Below are 19889 nucleotides of genomic sequence, written 5' to 3'. Positions count from 1 at the left end.
AGCTAAGTCAATGGCTACGACCTAGCAAGGTGCCATTAGCATTACATAGCTTGTATCTAAAGAGTCTCACTTGTATCGTCAAGAGCGATCTACCACAAGGATGGATTAAAGTTAAGTATTCCAGGAGCTACGTACTTTTCTTTATAGCATTCATTACGTATCCTGTTTCAGACCTATCTACTAGCCTGCGTGAGTTAACGCGTGCCTTTCGGCTACTTCGAAGTGGCGTGGTTGTCTTACTACGCCACAACAGTTACCATGGCAGGCATTTGACAGTGTATGGCACGGGGGGCTCTTGTGCAAACAGACCTTGCCATCGAGAGGTTGTATGTTCTGTTTCTGGCGAGCTATCTGCAGGTCCGGACTTTCGTCGTTAAAATGGTACTTTCACTTGGAGGGCACAGCCCAACAATGGTTCAAGTACGATGAAGAGGAGCTCGACAGCTGACACAAATTCCGGGCTGAACTAAAGAAGGCATTTGGTTACTATCAGTAGCAAGTCTGCTTAGTGGAGTAATTATTGAAGAACAAGGCCCAGCGTCATGGGACAACACACTCTCTTATACACCGAATAAGAAGGAAGTTTTTCGCGACGGCGTTCTTGTATAAAATATACTCGGATTTGCTGCCAAATCATTCAGGCTAAAGCTTCGAGCTTTTGACGATAACCACCATCCTCATTGTCAGGAAGAACTGACTGTCTCGGCCGCTGCTGTGGTGGTCTTGTATAGTCCACGGACAGCTTCTGCCTGCTCGGCAGTTACGTCGTGCAACACTCGCACTGTTGTCACAACTGGCGGCCGGTAGTATCTGAAGTTGAGTGTTGCACCAAGGTTTCAATTTTGCCTTTTTACGTGAAATTCTTACAAAGGAGAAAATTCTTTATTTGGGCGTCTAGCGACTGGACATTCGTTACATGCAAACATCCCTAGAATTCATGGTGTATGAATGTCATAAAATTCAGTTTTTTTTTTTAAATCCGGTTCACGATCCTGCGAGAACTTAAGAGAGACGTCAATGACAGAAAGTATCTGTGACAAAGAGCGTGCCACGATTTACCCATTAACTAGGAAAACTACTATCTTTACATAATGAGCTACATTCATAGTAGAACCGAAATACATCCGTCGTTTAAAACACTTGAAATAAGAGAAAACATACACTTTTCTTCAAAATTAAAGGAACAAACGGAAATTTTGCAAGGTTGCGTTTATTGTGCCACAAAACATTATAAACAGGTGTCAGTGAAATAGAAATACAGAACGTACACAATTGCAACATGCATAACGACAGACAAAAATGTTCTTCTTTTTTCCAACGTAACGGATTTGCACACATTCTGACAACTGGTTAAGGTGCTCAGTATAGAACGTCATCACCTCTGGCAGCAATACAGGTCTGAAAACGGCGGGACTTGCTGTGAATGATGTCATCAATCTCTTGTTGAGACAATAAAGACCCGTCTTCCTGCAGAGCTGCTCACAAGTCTCGGACAGTGGTTGGTGGATGCTGACGTAATGCAACCCGTCTCCCTAGTGCATCCCAGACGTGCTCTATGGAATTCAAATCGGGAGAGCGAGCAGTCCACGCCATTCGAGCAGAATCTTCTGTTTCCAAAAAAACATCAACCACCCGTGCTCTTGTGACGTCGAGAATAATCGTCCATCAATATGACGTCGGGGCCCACAGCATCCCGAAAAACTGCACATGAGATCCCAAGATCTCCTCACGGTACCTGATTCATTGGTACAATTTCGTGAAGAGGTGTTTGAATGGTCAACATAATCCTTGCCCACAGCATTGGGGATCCTCCTCATTATCGGTCTCTTTCCACAATGTTTGGGTGCCATAATCGTGTTCCGTGTGCCCTCCAGATACGAATCCTTCGAGAATCACTCTCCAGCCCAAATCGGGACTCATCTGTGAAAGAAACATTGGCCCACCGTTCGACCATCCAGATGGAATGTGACGGCTCCACTCTAGACGTTCCCTTCTGTGAAGACACGCCAGAGGTAAACAGACAGCAGGTCTCCACCATTAAAGACCACTCTGCTGAACCCTACTGTACAGCGTTCTCTCGATAAAACACGTCCAAGGTATGCTGCGAGATCAGATGCCAGTTGCAGTGCAGTACTCTTACAGCCAAATAACGGTCAACTCTTTCTGATGTCACAGGTGGGCGGCCCTGTCCTGGACTCCGGTATAGAGTTTCGTCTTCTACAAACTGTCGCCTCATCCGAGAAGCAACAGAACGATTCGCATTAAGCCATCGGGACACATCAGTTATCGACTGTTCCGCTTCCATTCTTGCTACGGCCCTCTGCAGCAGACAGCCTGTAGCCGTCTGCTCTGCACCGTCTGTGACGGTGTACACAGCGACTGTGGATGTGCGACTACCCTGCAAAGACTACCCCGCTTGATAAGAGCCCTGACGTCGTTGCTGGCGTGATTCCCGTTGATCGGAATGCCATCTTGCGTGCAGAACACGATCGTAACGACATCTGTTGACTGTTTGCATGATTACATCGTGAATTAGACAGAGGACGGGGAAATAGCGATTTGTTGCTTTAGTTTCATAGTTGAAAAGCACTTCTCTGACCCTTCTGCTTCGATTGACATTGTCGGAATGCCCTCGTAAACTGTCGTTTGTTTTGCACAATAGTGAAAATTGTTAGGCGTCGTTCTAGTCTAAAGCAAGCTAAAACCAATCGAAAAAATGAGAAAATTCTGTACCTTGTACATTATTTATGCTATTCATTTTCAGTCGTACTCCACAACCTAGAAACTATGTGATGAGCCACTTCTCACTGTCCAGAATGTATCGGATACAACAACGCTTAGAAAATTGCGGTATCAAGAACCAAAGCACTCATTTACCTTGAAACACAACATCTATACTCAAGGTTCTTAGAAATAACATTCATACATATAATAAACATCAACATTACAGCCGTAGTAATGCAAAAAACGCAGTATGCTAGTCAGTTTCCCAAGCGCCACAATGTTAGCATTAAATCTAAACTCTATTTACGTTTGACAAAAATATAAATACAGTTATACTGACGAGAAAATTTTTCCACCGATTTTCTACCCTTACAACAAATTTGTAAACTAAACGAAATTATTACGAGTCCTCTTGGAATAATGTTAGCAATAATATGGATGGCGGAATGGGACATCTTAGCGGCTCGGATAACAAATTAAAATTGCGCCAGCACAGGAAGCTGAGAGAAGTGTGCTCCGTCGAATGGTACTAACGGGGCATTTGGAACTGTATCAAAGAGTTTGCAAGTCGACTTTATCACCTCCTGACGTCACTGGCGAACATGCTACTTGATGCTAAGGACAGGCCGCGTTTCGTCCCTCCTCGAGGAACAATAGGTCGCATTGTCCGCCAGCGAGTTGCCGTAGGTGTGCAAACTCCCTGTGTTTGCTTCGAGCCTGGTAGCGGTTTTGGATCCGTTACAAGAATGTTGTACATACAAAGGCACTTGATTGTAACAACTCAGTATGCCTACTGAGTGAGACACTTTTTGTCTGCTTGTGAGGCTGTGTTCCGTAGTTGCAATTTTCTCAAGTTCTCGATTTTTAATGATGTGGTGTTGTTCTGCACAGCAATAGGAAACGATATTAATGAACTGACTGTTTTAGCTTCTCCGCACTCACAGGGAATATTAAAAATCCCAGGCATATGAGGCAGAGACTGTCACTAACCAGGTGCATCGTCTCCTTCATATTCTTAGGTGGTCAGAAAATAGGTCTTATTCCTAGTCTTCCCAGGACTATGCTTGTTATGCTAGATGTAACCCCGCGAACGGAAGAACCACCATCGGTGGATCGTCACATGATTTTCTGTCTTTTTCACGTTTACGTTTCTTGGAGAGCGCTGACTTTTTGTACCACGTAACTCTGGCAGTCTTTCGGAACACGTGCTACAGATGATTAATTTCAGAATTAAGATGGTCCCCGTCAGAAACAGTTTCAGCCCTGCACATCACGGCATTTAAATCTACTTTCTTCTCCTCTGGATGGTGGAAATTCTCCACGCTGGTTATAATTAAAGTGCAGCTGCTCAAGGAGGTTCAGTATAGGCTGAAGCATCGTATTGCAGCGTAAGTTAGTAATATGCTAAAGCGTATACGTGGACCGATTTAAGCTGGGAAAAAATTAGTTCAAATTTTGGTCACTAGGCGCAAATCTGGCGATTTACAGCATCTCGTAGACGTCTCTGATGCTAATATTCAACATATTGTGTAAGCGGCTGTTAATAATAAAATCACTGTTATGCCTTTCTCCCTTGTTTGATCTTTGCTGCTCGCACTCCATCCCTTATCCATTACATATGGGAAACTGCTGTACGTCCTTATTGCACTCACAGTGGCCAGATTTGCTCCTGGTGGCCGAAATAGAGACTCATTTTTTCCCGCCTAAATTGGTTCCGCATCAACGGGTAAGCATATCTACCAAGATTCAGTGCATTACAACAATTGCATCCCACATTGCACTTCTATGAGCAGCTGCACTTAAATTACAACCACCCAGTATAAGTCAGTGTAGGTCGGCTTAAGGCACAGAGGGTGACCGAGACGCCCATCTGACTTTCATTGTACCAAAACATCCAAAATAGTAGCATTATTTCTCTGTGAGTACAAATATCACAGAAGCCAACAAATATCTCATACTTGATTAAAGCAATCGCAGAAGACATGTAACTGGCTCTTCTGATAAAGAATGTCAAAGCAACAGAGGAATGCAACGAGTGATGTCGGCGCATCGAGGAACCAAAACAAAAAAAGAGTGGGATGAAAGACGTGTGACTGCTCCAGAATGTGGCTCCTGTGGCAGTCGTGGAAGAGAGCATGTACCACGTCGTAAGAGAAGAGAAGCAGTAGTTTATGGCAACCAGAAGTGTAGGACCGACTGCACGAGTGATAGCAGTCACGACTGTCGACTCAGTACGTCAAGAGGTAACAGAGAATGTTGAGTAACAGATGCATTAGTCTTTGGCGCCAATCTCCGCCACCAGTCCAATGCGCCATGAATGACGGACGCCGCGGCTGGAGGTTGGGTTGTTTTGGGGAAGAGACCAAACTGCGAGGTCATCGGTCTCATCGCATTAGGGAAGGATGGGGAAGGATGTCGGCCGTGCCCTTTCAAAGGAAACATCCCGGCATTTGCCTGGAGCGATATAGGGAAATCATAGAAAACCTAAATCAGGATGGCCGGACACGGGATTGAACCGTCGTCGTCCAGAATGCGAGTCCAGTGTGCTATCCACAGCGCCACCTCGCTCGGTGATGGACGCCGCCAACTCAGGCTTATACCACAGCTGTCGAACGACAACCCAATTTCTTGGAAGCAACCAGTTCCTCTGCCCTGTATAAATCCATGCAGAAGAACAACATTTGTGGGACCCATCGGTATGTTACCACTGTGGACATCCTGAACATGTGCACTGCTGCAAAGAAAGAAAGTAACTTTTCGACGATTATTATGGCGCAAAAGTCACGCATCACTTAGAGTCCTATTCCGCCGGCCAACTGCAGACAACTGTAGTCGACCTGTTGACGAAGTCCTTCGCCGTACCCATGACTAAGCTGCTCCTCAACACGCTGTAGTCAGATCCCATTGCCGTGCAGGGGTACCAGTGTCGTGCACGACTTCGTACTCAACGGTAAGCGTAGGTGGGCTACAGCGTGATGTGGCAACTGTCTTCATAGAAAAGTTGGACAGGACTGATTAGTGAACAAGTTATAATAGTAAACAGAAGATTTACTTAACTTGTATTTCTCATTACAAATAATGCAGTAAGAAACAGAGTCCGTCTGATACAATAGCAACAAGGATGAGATTCTCTCAACTAAAGCACGAACGATGGTGTCAGAGCCGCAAACAGGCGGCGTCTGTATAGCATCGCGTAGGGAAGTCGCTCTGGTCGCAAGTCGGGCTGTGTGTCTGCCGACGGCCATTCTATATTCCAGATGCAGAGAGACCGTTTGTGGTGTGAGTCAGTGGTGATGTGGTTCAGCGGGCACGTTCCACTGGGTCCCCCAGATCCCATACGACTGCTACAAGTGTCTGACAGAAACTTGCATTGCCAGCTTTGACAGCCATAGTGTGGTACCAATATGTGGTACCACAACCAGCCTTTCGCCTGGTTTCCTGTTTGAGGATAACTAGCCACTGTGACCATCTATTGATGTGAGGCCGCTTCACCTGAATAATCCATGGACGACAGTTACCAAGGAGTCAAAAAATTTCATCGATGTCATCATTGACAGCCAATCTGTCCAGATGTCTTTTCCTGTATAAAGGGATGCCTCTCTCTCTCTCTCTCCTGACTTGCGGGGTCTGCTGGTTAATTGGATGTGGCGTGTTAATGTTAAGGCGTGGCAGGATGTCCTTCCTGTCGCCACCGCATACGCCCTGGGAAGGAATTAGTGTACCCAACTGTCTGCATCTAGTGTAATCCATGGAATAGTGTGAATGTGTTCAGATGTCTGCGAGCTGTATAACTGAGGCGGAACGTGGGAACCAGCCCGGTATTCACCTAGCGGGATGTGGAAAACCGCCTAAAAACCACATCCAGGCTGGCCGGCACACTGGCCCTCGTCGTTAATCCGCCGGGCGGATTCGATCCGAGGCCAGCGCGTCTACCCGAGTCCAGGAAGCAGCACGTCAGCGTTCTCGGCTACCCTGGCAGGTCGTATAAAGGAATGCTTATCATCACCAACTAAAGAAGACTATCTTCCGTTATATGAAAGCGATAGTGCTCAAGGTCCCAAATGGGAAATACTTTCAACAGACAGGTATGTGTATTGCAAGGATGACTATCAACGACAGAACACAGCCTTTCGGATTTGTCGTTTTAACAGAATTTACTCATAATGTTATTCTTGTATGTAACTTCTTGCGGGCATCACTAGCAGTCAATGACTTCAACAACAACAGTCTTTTCTGTATGCAAATTTATCCACAGCCGCTGTGAATTTCTTGAGGAAAGTGATTTTCATGCTCAGGCAGTTTTTATTTTTGAAATGATCATTTTGTTTCATGACTTAGGTATTAGCTATCTTCGTCACTTGTGCATTTGTTACCCACATTGTGGTAAAAGAACTATAAGCATATAGCACATTAAATTCCACACATCTGCGTGGAGGAAGCAACATTTGATGGCGTCCTTAATAACAGCATCTTGTAACCATGGTATTTATGGGCACAACTCTCTCAGAAGTGAGGTACGCATTCCGAAAAATTATGCTGTGGAATTTGCTTTATTCTGTTTAGTGTTTCTATGTGGTCATGCAAAGACAGAAGATAAAATAAACAGCAAAATACAGAAACAGACGACACACAATCAGGAAACATGCACACAGACAGATACAACACAACACACAATAATCCAGTAGACCGTAAGCAAAAAAATGGCACATAGTGACACACAACACCAGTCACAACTAGGGTTGACAACATAATGAAGAGACAAGGACGCAACATACTGTACCATACCGAACTAACACTGTGATACAGATCAGACGTGGTAGACAAACCACTTACAATAATAAACATAGCCAGTATGGTATCTGCAAATTAATTTGTAATTACAGGAAATCGGTTCACAGCTGCGGATGCGGGAATCCTCCAACTGTAGAATGTAACGATGACACCGAAAATTTATTCTTGAGCGGGATTCGACACCAGATTTTCCCGCTTGTCGCGAGCGGTCGCCTTAACCATTCCGGCTATCCATGCACGCTTCACGGCCAGGCTCAAACTTCATTGTATATGTGTCATTAACCTGCACTCGAACACTTACTGTAATTCTCGTACAGGGGAGGCATTCAATGGAAAGTCGTTAGCCTGGTATCGGCGGATAAATACTGTATTGCAGTGCCTGTGTTTGTAAAAAGTATGATAGAAGGGCATGCATGCAGTATCGTAATTTTTCATGTCTATCAGTTTGTGTATGTGGGACAAATACGTAGGAATTTTAGAACCAGGTATACAGTGTACCTTAGAGCATTAGAAAGTAATAGCCCCCCAATCAGCCCCTGATCATCTAATAGCACAGACGCAAAGAACATATAAAATGATTGAGAAATTCATAAGGCTAGCAACAGCTTGTACCATAAATTATCACATCCAAAAATGAGGAAAGAAAGTACTAAACGAATATACAACTGTTTACGTAACACCTTCCCCACACAGCCTATGGTTACCCAAATTTGAATATGGTGTGAAACTGAAGTGACTTATAGATTGTAACGTGTTAAAAAAATACTTACTGGTAATTAATCAGTTCCCGATAAGGGCTTCTTTTCCTGAGGGCGATAGCCGTCTGAATATTTATGTGCTCCTGAGTGCTTACTGTAGGACATTTTGCAAGCCTCTTGTATCCTCTGTAGATAACTTCTGGTATCATTGCTGCATTTTTATGCGAGCTGCATAGTCTATCAAACAACTCCTTGTTTCGTACTGGAATCTTTTCTTTCTCGACGTGCTTCTCGTATACCGACGAGAGAACTGCGTCACTAGTATTCTGTATTGAAATAAATTAAAGAATGTTATCAACGGAAGTAGAACTCAAAAATTTAACTCATAGTTTCAGAAAATATTGGTGTCACTATTGATCTCTCTCAAATGGTTCAGATGGCTCTAAGCACTATAGGACTTAACATCTGACGTCATCAGTCCCCTAGAACTTAGAACTACTTAAAACGAATTAACCTAAGGACATCACACATATCCATGCCTGAGGCAGGATTCGAACCTGCGACCGTAGGAGCCGCGTGACTCCGGACTGAAGCGCCTAGAACCGCTCGGCCACCGCGGCCGGCCACTGATCTCTATACCAACAAATTGGTCTTTCATAGGTCTGACAAAGATAGCAATAATAAAAGGCATGCCCAGTCGAAAAGAAGTCCTCCGCTGTAGTGGCATTCTGTGTAATCCCAGTCAATGAATGTGTCGACACACTGCATGTATGGTATTGGAGGTGCACAAGCAGGGTTAACAACTTCAAAGAAATATGTTCATTTCCGGAGAATTGTTTCGGCAGTTCCTTGCATGATGGATTCCCCCCTGACCCTTAATGGAAGAGGTGTACTGAGAACAAGGCGGGACGTGTAAACATCAAGGGTATGCCATGCCTTGCGCTGGTACAGGCTGTCACCACCAGTGCCATGATTTCGGTTGTGGAGGAGTTCATACGGACGAATCGCTAGATTACCACACGTGATATAGCTGTTAACTGTCCATAAGCAAAGGATCTCTGTATCACATAAACCACGAGAAGCTTCGTTATCGCAAAGGTAGTGCACAGTGGGTAACCAAGAATCTTTCGGAGAATCAGAAGACGGCGAGAATGGGTGTTCGACTGACCCATGTGCTGAGATACGCGGAGCCAGGGATGGATTTCATTACTCAGATTGTGGCATGTCATAAAATACTATGTCGCCACTTCAACTCTACCTCCAAATGGATCTACATGGGGTGCCACATCCCGCCTCCTTTTGTACAAGAAATGGCCACTCTGCCCCGAAGGCAGTTCTTTTTCGACGAATAAGGGCGTCTCTCATCGATTGGCTTCCATGGGGTGCAAAAGGTAATGCCGATCACTGAAACACATTGTCGAGGCTGAAATAGGCTATCATGAAGATAGGACATCACGAACAAGCGCAGGGAAAACTCTCGAATGCAGCACAACGCTAGACCACTTGTGACCAAGAATGACCTCGAGCTCCTTCAGAAATTTCGATGGGTGGTCTTGGAACATCCTCCTTACAGCCCCCAAATATCCCTGTTTGACTCACAAATTTTCAACACCATTAAACGATCTCTGTGACGTCAGAGGTCCACCTGTGACCAGGAAGTGCATGACACCAATGAAAACTGGATCTGTTAGCAACCCAGGAGTTTCTACACTAAAGCCATCTACTCTCTTCCTACGCTGTGAGATCGGTGTATCAGTGTCAATGACAATTACTTGTAGCTGAATTATTTCACATGAACTGTAGTTATAACACTCTTATTAACAGTTTTTACATATAACTGTAACCTCCTTTTCGTTTGGGCACATCTTTTATTCTACGACAAATAACACACTTAATTGTACGTATATCACTGACTATAACAAGGGAGATACACATATCACTGTAAAGGGTAACTTAATTCCAGTTTAAGTCTTTTGACTGGTTTAATACCATATACCATTTCTTTAGAACTTGTGCTAATCTCTTCTTATCTGTATGTTATCTACAGAAAGTAGCTTAGATAGCACGTTCTGTATACTTTTAATCTATGTTTTCCCCTCCACTCCCCTAGTGAGGGTAAAAGCATTCAGATTTTAGAAAATCAGTGGACATTAAAGCAGAAAATGAAGAGATAATATGCAATATTCAGTCTGCTGGAGAGGAGGTCGGGTATAAGGGCTGTCTGTTCTGGAGAGTAAGCGTTGGGAGTGATATTAACATATGGCACCTCATTCCCACGAGAAGAAGCGGATTGCTCGAACAAGTGCCAATATATTTAACATCTGACAGGTGATCGAATAGCTCACACATTGTAATTGAGTTTGTATAAAACCTAATAATATTTTCTTTTCGGCTTATATTATCCAAATTTAAAGGTTTGTTCTAATTTGATATTTGGTTTTAAAGGCTTACTTTAATGTAAGCAGTAATGCCCAACATGTTTGCTGTTAGCATTGAATGAGTGTATGAGACAGAAAACAATGTGGATTAGAAAGATATCGTGTGATGAAAGACAAAATAATTTAGACCCTGCTGCAGAAGATAACCTCATTTTGGGGACGTGTTTTAGGGACCTGGACATCATGACCTGTAGTTTTTACTAGTATTTTGAAATGTAATAACTCAAAAACTATAATAGATACTGAAATGAAACCAAATAATTAGTATATTGTACCTCCATGTGAAGAAAATTTAAATACTGTAGAATACATATTGCACTGAATATTCATTTTTATCTTATGCGTTAAGTTACACGTAATTTTTATTTTATGTACACTGTACTTCCAGGCTATTTTTAACAAAAGGTAAAATAAATTTTGGTCTTTTAATTATTAACTTGCTGAAACAGTAAACCATGAATATTGAGCAATCGGTTGTTCTATGCATTTTCAAAAAATGTTTTTCACTTAATAACTGAAAAACATGTGACATGCTCCAGCTTAAAATAATTAATACATTGTTTAATAACATGATCCGCTGTGCAAGCAAGCGCTATAATATTATATCCATTTTCTTCACATCTATTGTACATGCACCGTGAACAGATTCATACGGGTAGGGGCCTTGCTGTGGATGCACACCAACATAGTAACCCAAAATTCCTTTTCTCATCTTACTGACGTTTAAGCTGTTTCTCCTGATGGCTAGATCACAATATTTTGTGAGGTTTCCTATTTCTGATTTAGCGAATCTGCCTTGTCCACCAACTGCTTCGCCATCAGAGAGATTTTTCCTGTCATGTCCTTACAGAGTTTCCTAAGACTTCTCCCCATTCTCTTCTTCATGTGTCCTATACATTCCATTTCCTTAATTTCAGTTTCACCATACAGTTTAGCAACAACTCTATTAAAGTCTTTAGTATCAATATCACCAAGATAGTGAATGTATCACACATCACTTATAGCAACTGAACTACTAAAAATAAGGCTGCAACCCTGAATTCCTTACCACCACTGAAATCTTCAAAGTTTTTGTCACGTTTGTGTTCATTTACCTTATTGGCACAACTTTTGCCATTTTTTGTCGAACATTCATGGTCCAGCATCTTACCTATATTTACGGAGGTAACTGTGACGACTCCTTTCAGTTACGTGTGGCTTCTCTTCTGCCAGGAACAGTGCAATGCAGCAACAATATCAGCAGACTGACAAATGTCTATAGTTTCTTTCGCTATTATCTGCACAGATGCTTCACTGAGTTCTGTTAGGGCGTTATGCAAACTTTTATAATACCTCTCACATTAAGCAGGTGGCAGTGGGAGATTCATCATAGCGCAGAATACCTGGACTGCTTTCCTTCCATTCCCAATACACCTCATGGCATAAGCTAGGCGAATATTCACTTCATTACATATTGTGCGTGTTTTAGGAGATGTCATTGTACATTTCGCTGCTTCACACACTTGACATTCCACGACATTTTTACTGGATAGGCCTTTTCTCTTACTTAACCTACGTCTTCACTGAATCTCAAGGATTTTTCACTGTTACAGTATTTACATTTAGCAACAGATGAAATCAATTCTGAAAGCTTGAAAGGGTACAGTACCGCCCGACATTGAAAATAGGTACAACATACTTCATTATTTTTGTCAGAACAACACATTGTTTTTGTAAAATAACTCAATTTCAATTAATACAGCGAAGCCGGATACCAGTGTGGGAAAGAATGACAATTTATTTATTTAATTGATCACATGTGCACTCCCACAAAATAAATCCCTACATCCAGTTTGGTGAGATCTGTGAAATGAATGAATGTATGGTCGTCTGCTAACCGCAGATAGTGAATGTGAATATATGATCATCTTTGAGACGATCCTTTGGCCACCTTTGGTGGGACCAAAGAGATGAAATTTACCTGAGCTTTGAGCGCCTGAAATGTGGCTGACCAATATGGTAGCAAGGTGCTCCCCCACTTCAGCAGAGGTGCGAGAGGACCTGAAGAATGGCCATGTTTCAGCACTCTGCCGCTGGATCTTGTGTTGTTAAGACCTGTCTTAGATGTGCTCCGTAAAGACAAAATAGTGGAGACATGGTATGCATGTGGAATATTTAAGAGTAGTTTGAAATAATAATTTCTCTATTTCAGGAACTTTTGTGGGGAGAATTAAATGTCAGGCAGGTAATATTAATGGGATCGTAGTAATCTTCGGAAGTGACCAACGGTCACAATGAAACCATGTGTAGCAATAAGTTGAAATACTTCCGTGTGCTTAAGTTAAGCTGAATTACTAGCGTGTGTACAATAAGTTGAAATATTTAAGAAATAGCGTGTGTACCATAAGTTGAAATATTTAAGAAATGGCGTGTGCAGGACTTGAAATTAGAGACTAGTACTTCCACGTGGTGAGTACTGTGTGAGTCTCAATCTGTGTATGAGACAAAGGATAGAGAGAAGTACTCGTCCATGGTATCAGTTGAGGACTCGTGTGTGTGATGAATATGTTCTTAATATTACTTTGCGAGATATGTTTCCGTGTGACGCTTGATTCAAACTATAATACTCTGAGAGAGAAACAAGGTGAGTCAGCCGTCTATCCAGCAACGCCACTTGGCTTGCATTGCATAGGAAGACGTGCATATATCTCCAGAGTTCATAGTAGGAAAGTAGAATTACGTAGTGGGGCAGTGTCGTGTGAAACTGGGATAAATATTAATTGAAGTGGGAAAGCTGAAAGTGATAATGTTGTGACTAATCCCTGTGTTGTATTCCATGTTGTAGTGTGGTTTATGTCATGTAATTTGGGTATGTGTGGTTTGCATGGGAGAGTAGCTAGGTAGTTGCAGAGGTAGTGGGTTATGCATGTTCCTTTTGTACCGCTCGGTCTGGAGGAAAGTTTCGTGATGATGATTGCGAGAGTCGAAGTGTGAGATATAATAAAAGATCCACCATCCTATCCAGAAAGTGCACTGTAGCGTTAAATAATTACGAGACCATAAGGTAGAGAATCACCAATGTAAAGCCATGCCCACTGGGCGGAATTTCTCATGTGTTATTGTTGTAGGTTATAGATTTTGTGTGTTTTGGTTATAGAATTTATCGGAATAAATAAGATAGTGAAAAGAAAAAGATTGGTGGCCTTTTCCTTCGAATTGTATGTTGTCATGATATCCAGAATTTATAATGTGTGCGCCACTCATATTCAGTGCGATGGCCACGTGTTGACAAAAGCCGTTAAATAAAAAGGAAAGAAAATGTGGTATTGCCAGTGCGTAGTGAACAGTCAGAGTTCTGTAAATTACTGATAGTCAGATGCGTGTTTCCGTTGCGTATTATTCATATAGGAGGATAACTTGTAACTTAATTGTGAGTACTAGAGTTCATGTTACTCGATAAATAAGAATGATTCTACTCGCTTGGCAGACCACTCATCTTGCAGGCCTAACTGCTTGATGCCACAGTATGAGCAAGGCATGTGGGTGCCTCTCAAGCTTGCTATTACTAAATTACCATAAAATGTACGACTACAATTAGATTTCTTCGTTTTGGAACTTAACGATGAAAAATGGTTGAAATACGCAGTCACAAAAAGTTTAAACCCAAGTAATCTACTTGAGTCGACAGAAAGATCGATTACAATAAATCTGTTTGGAACATTCACATTTTACTCTTTGATGTGTTCTATGTATGATAGTTTATGTTTTCTCCTTGATCTTCGTTACGTACATCGCTGAATAAATGGTCTCAAAAAATGTGTGTTCCTGGCAATATGGTGTATTGCGTATTTGATTAAAAGGTTAACTTTATAATCTCACAGAGGACTAATTAGAGTCAATATCTAATAGGAGAGATTAGTGAACTTTCCATACCGAAGAAATAATCTGATAAATCAAGGTTACATAATTTTCGCGTGTGTTCAACGTGTTGATATCGTATTTCTTTTATTTTTATTTTTATATTTTTTATTTTTTTTACAGAGAAACTTTCTAGATTTATTTGTTTAATTATCTGAACGTATTCAAGATTGCTTTGGGTGGACAGTCACTGTTTAATTTTGAAAAGTTGACCGGTATGACAAACTACAGCAACTGGGAATTCACGATGGAAATGTACCTGAAACATGAGGGACAATGGGACACAATTGTTAGCACTGACGAAGATGAGAAGAATGTACAGAAAGCATGATCGAAATTAAGTTTATCTGTAAATTCATCTGTGTATCCAAAACTTCGTGGAGCAAAGACTGCTAAAAAAGCATGGCAAAATTTACAATCTGCATTTGAAGATAAGAGTTTATCTAGTTATATTGGCCTGTTACAACGCTTAATGTATGTACGATTGGCTTCTGAGAAAAATATGGAGGCGTATTTGTCGAAAATTATGTCACTTGCTCAACAAATTCGAAGCATTGCTAAGAAAATGGACGATGATTTCGTAGCTGCAATTATGCTAAGTGGACTTCCAGCAGATTTCTATCCATTGATTATGGAAATTGAGAATTCGGGTGTCAAGATTACTAGTGATTTAATAAGTCAGCGATTAATTCAAGAATCGACGAAACGTCAGTTTGCATCCACAAATGAGACCATAGATTCGGCGCTGGCAGCTAGTAAGCAGGACACCAAAACCAGAAGACGAATATCCAACGTTATGTGCGAAATATCAAGCCTTTTAAGTGTTATAAATGTCAGAAATCTGGTCACAAGGCGAATGAGTGTAGAACAAAGAAGAAACCAAATAAATTTTCAAATTCTGCGGTTGCAGTGAGAACTGAAAACGAAACTGTGTTATTGGCTCTAACTGCATCTTCGCATCATAGTGATGGCTGATATGTGGATTTCGGGTGTTCACGACATACGATGAATCAAAGAGACTCGTTCAACACTTTCCAATCGACCACAGTTGCTAAAGTGACACTAGCAGATAATAGCAATCTTCAGGCTTCCAGAATGAGATTTTCACTCTGCAGAGGAGTGTGCGCTGATATGAAACTTCCTGGCAGATTAAAACTGTATGCCGGACCGAGACTCGAACTCGGGACCTTTGCCTTTCGCGGGCAAGTGCTCTACCTACTAAGCTACCCAAGCACGACTGACGCCCCGTCCTCACAGCTTTACTTCTGGCAGTATCTCGTCTCCTACCTTCCAAACTTTACAGAAGCTCTCCTGCGATCATGCAGAACTAGCACTCCTGAAAGACAGGATATTGCGGAGACATGGCTTAGCCACAGCCTGTGGGATGTTTCCAGAATGAGATATTCACTCTGCAGCGGAGTGTGCGCTGATATGAAACTTCCTGGCAGATTAAAACTGTGTGCAGGAGAGCTTCTGTAAAGTTTGGAAGGTAGGAGACAAGATACAGGCAGAAGTAAAGCTGTGAGGACGGGGTGTGAGTCCTGCTTGGGTAGCTCAGTCGGTAGAGCACTTGCCCGCGAAAGGCAAAGGTCCCGAGTTCGAGTCTCGGTCCGGCACACAGTTTTAATCTGCCAGGAAGTTTCTTAATTTTCAGGCTACTGGAGAAGGCGATGTTCATCTTCGAGTTACTTGTGACGACAAGAATAAACAGATAACTGCTAATGATGGTGCGTATGTTCCAAGCCTTGCTTACAACCTACTGTCGGTTAGTCAGATGACAAGACGTGGATTGTGTATATTGTTTGACAATGTGCCGTGCGGTGTATACAATAAAAGTGATGTAATTTTTTCTGGAACACCAGTAGCAACTGCAACGCAAATAAATGGTATGTATCGATTAGATGAAGTGCATCATTACGCAAATGTTGTAGAAATTGACAGTTATGAATTTTGGCATCGAAGATTGGGACATTTGAATCGTGTAAGCATGCATTTATTAAAAAAAAAATTGCTGATGGACTGAACTGGACGAACTTCACTTTACATCCGTGTATTCTCTGCATAAAATGTAAACAGTGTCGACAACCTTTTCCTAAAACATCAAGTAGAAGAGCAAAAGCTCTACTTGACATTGTGCGTTCTGATGTTTGTGTACCAATGAGCTTGGCTTCGTGAGCAGGCTCACGATATCTTCTCACTTTTACGGGTGATCTGTCAAGAAAATATTTTGGTTATATGCTAAAATCAACAACAGAAGTCTGTAACACATTCATCGAATTCAAAGCAGGAGTAGAAAATGAAACTGGTCGAAAAATCAAAATACTTCGAACAGACAGTGGAAAAGAGTTCGTCAATCGGCGCATGAAGTTATTTTTAAAGACTAATGGAATTCAACATGAAACAACAACTCCTTACTCGCCAGAACAGAATGGTGTTGCAGAACGCTTAAATCGGACAATCATTGAAAAAGCAAGATCAATGTTAACAGATGCAGGTCTAAGTAGAAAATTTTGGGCTGAAGCTGTAAACACGGCAATTTATTTGAAGAATCGATTTTCAACAAAAGCTGTTAAGAATGTCACTCCTGAGGAATTGCGGAGTGGTATTTGTACATATACCAAAAGAAAAAAGGACTAAATTACAAGACAAATCTAAGGAACTTATCTTTGTTGGATATTGCGAAGATTCTAAAGCATATCGTCTGATTGATGCAAATTCGCCAAAGACGATTGTGAAAGCCCGTGATGTGCAAGTCATCGAAAACTCAAAGTGCACTTGTGGATCTAAAGCATATCGTCTGATTGATCCAAATTCACCAAAGACGATTGTGAAAGTCCGTGATGTGCAATTCATCGAAAACTCAAAGTGCACTTGTAGAAACAGTATTCCAAACAGTAATCGTATGGACAGTCGTCAACTAGCGCCAGCACCTAACATCATTGAAGAGGCAACTGAACTGACACAACCTGCTGAAGTTGACAGAAATGCAGTTTATCTTGAATTAGCACAAAGTGACGCCGAGAAAACAGTAAATAGCAACGTACATAGTCATACGGAAGTTGCGCAGCCAGAAATGCAACCAGAATTAAGAAAATCATCACGTGAAAGAAAACCAAATACTAAATATTTTGAAAGGGCACGGCAGATTTCCTTTCCCATCCTTCCCTAACCCGAGCTTGCGCTCCGTCTCTAATGACCTCGTTGTCGACGAGACGTTAAACACTAATCTCCTCCTCCTCCTCCTAAATATTTTAATGATGATTTTGCTTGTCTTGCTTGCATTTCTGAAGAAAATCCGTATGAAGAAACAATGAATTGTGATGACTGTGAAAAATGGAAGGAAGCCTTAGATAATGAATATAAATCTTTACTTGAAAATGAAACATGGATTTTGGCTGATTTACCACCAGGTAGGAAGGTGATTAATTAGAAATGAGTGTTCAAGGTCAAAGAAACGTCAAATGGTGAAATTGAACGTTATAAGGCTCGTTTTGTAGCGAAAGGTTATTCCCAAATACCAGGAATATACTTTGATGAAACGTTCTCGCCTGTTGTTCGTCATTCTTCACCTCGCATCCTGTTAGCTTTATCAGCTGAATTTGGTATTGACATTGAACACATGGATTTTCAAACTGCATTCCTATATGGTGATCTCGATGAAGGAGTTTACATTCGTCAACGTGAGGGCTACGTGAAGAAGGGGGAGGAGATGGAGGTTTGCAAGCTGAAGAAGGCAATTTATGGTCTAAAACAGACGTCACGCGTCTGGAATACGAAATTAGATGTGACATTACATAAAATGAACCTAAAGAAGTCAGAATATGATTCTTGCATTTACTTCAGAATTGAGAAACAAAACATACTCATTATAGCCGTTTATGTAGACGACTTGATCATTTTCTCTAATAGAAATAATAGGTGGAAGAAAGAATTGAAGAAAGGATTAATGAACCAATTTAAGATGAGAGAGCTTGGTGAATTTAGTTGGTGTCTTGGCACGAGAATAAAACGAAACAGGAAACAAGGGACGATTAGTATTGATCAAAGCAAATATGTAGCAAACATATTCAAGAAATTTGGTATGGAAGATTGTAGTCCGGTTGCATATCCATTTGAACCTGGTTCAAAGCTGCAAAAATGTGAAAATAAATTGTCAGATGAGGAAAACCTTGTGTTACATCGCATTCCTTATCAGCAAGCCGTAGCATCACTACTGTATTTAGCTCAAAGCACAAGACCGGACATTGCATATGCTGTGGGGGTTCTAAGCAGATTCAATTCTAATTATCGGAAAATCCACTGGGAAGCGGTCAAACGAATTACGCGATACATTAAAGGCACAGTCAATGTAGGACTAACTTTCCGAAAAAGTGGAACAACTGAAATTGAAGCTTTCTGTGGTGCTGATTATGCATCAGACCTTCATCAGCGGCTATCAACGGCCGGCTATATCTTCAAGTTAGCTGGGACAGCAGTTTCCTGGACTTCAAACCGACAAAAAACCGTCGCTCTATCAACTACAGAAGCTCAGTATATGGCTCAATCGGCAGCAGCGCTAGAAGCGGTATACCTTCAAGGATTGCTTCGTGAATTGTGTGTTACGCATAGTGAAAAACCAGTAAGTGCATGCTGTGACAATAGAGGTGCCATTGCACTGAGTCACAGTGGTTTGCATCACGCTCGAACAAAACACATTGACGTGAGGCACCACTATATTCGTGAATTAATTAAAACAGGAAAATTCAGTGTGAAACCTGTAAATACCGATAAGCAGCAAGCTGATTTTTTGACAAAGGCACTGCCTAAAGGTAAACATCAGTGGTGCTGTCAAGCTGTGGGACTTTCAGAGTTCACGAATTGACATTTCGAGAACTTGTAGGGGTGTTGGGAACATACATATTTTACTCTTTGATGTGATATATGTATGATAGTTTGTTTTCTTCTTTATCTTCGTTACGTACATCGCTGAATAAAGGGTCCCTAAAAATGTGTGTTCCTGGGAATATGGTGTATTGTTGTTTGATTAAAAGGTCAACTTTATAATCTCACAGAGGACTAATGAGAGTCAAAATCTAATAAAATCACTGTTCATAGTATAATCGACATGTTCTTTAAGGATATTAAACAAACGAGTTGCTATGGAAACAGCGGCGCCAAAAGTGAATAACTAAACATTGTAGGCAATGTTTCGTGTCTGACATTAGTGCGATAACTTGGCATTCACGTGCGGTATCTGATTTAGAAAGGCACTTAAACATGAAAATGTTTGGATATTATATATAAACTATACATTTTTATAACCAGAAAGAATCACAAAATTTTATTAAATAAAAAAAAAATC

At 41.5% G+C, this 19889-nt stretch overlaps 1 protein-coding gene across 1 annotated transcript in view; it reads right to left on the bottom strand.

Annotated features, from left to right (window-relative positions):
• Positions 1-19889, bottom strand: part of LOC126235406 (glutamate receptor 2-like) — an 82376-nt gene that overhangs the window by 10183 nt on the left and 52304 nt on the right. The window contains exon 7 of the mRNA XM_049944128.1: positions 8286-8539. Coding sequence (XP_049800085.1) covers positions 8286-8539 — 254 coding nt within the window. The remainder of the gene's footprint in view (positions 1-8285; positions 8540-19889) is intronic.

The sequence above is a fragment of the Schistocerca nitens genome, chromosome 2 (assembly GCF_023898315.1).
Source record: "Schistocerca nitens isolate TAMUIC-IGC-003100 chromosome 2, iqSchNite1.1, whole genome shotgun sequence".
Classification (NCBI taxonomy): domain Eukaryota; kingdom Metazoa; phylum Arthropoda; class Insecta; order Orthoptera; family Acrididae; genus Schistocerca; species Schistocerca nitens.
The sequence above is the reverse complement of the archived record's forward strand: the minus strand, read 5'-3'. Positions and strand labels throughout refer to the sequence as shown.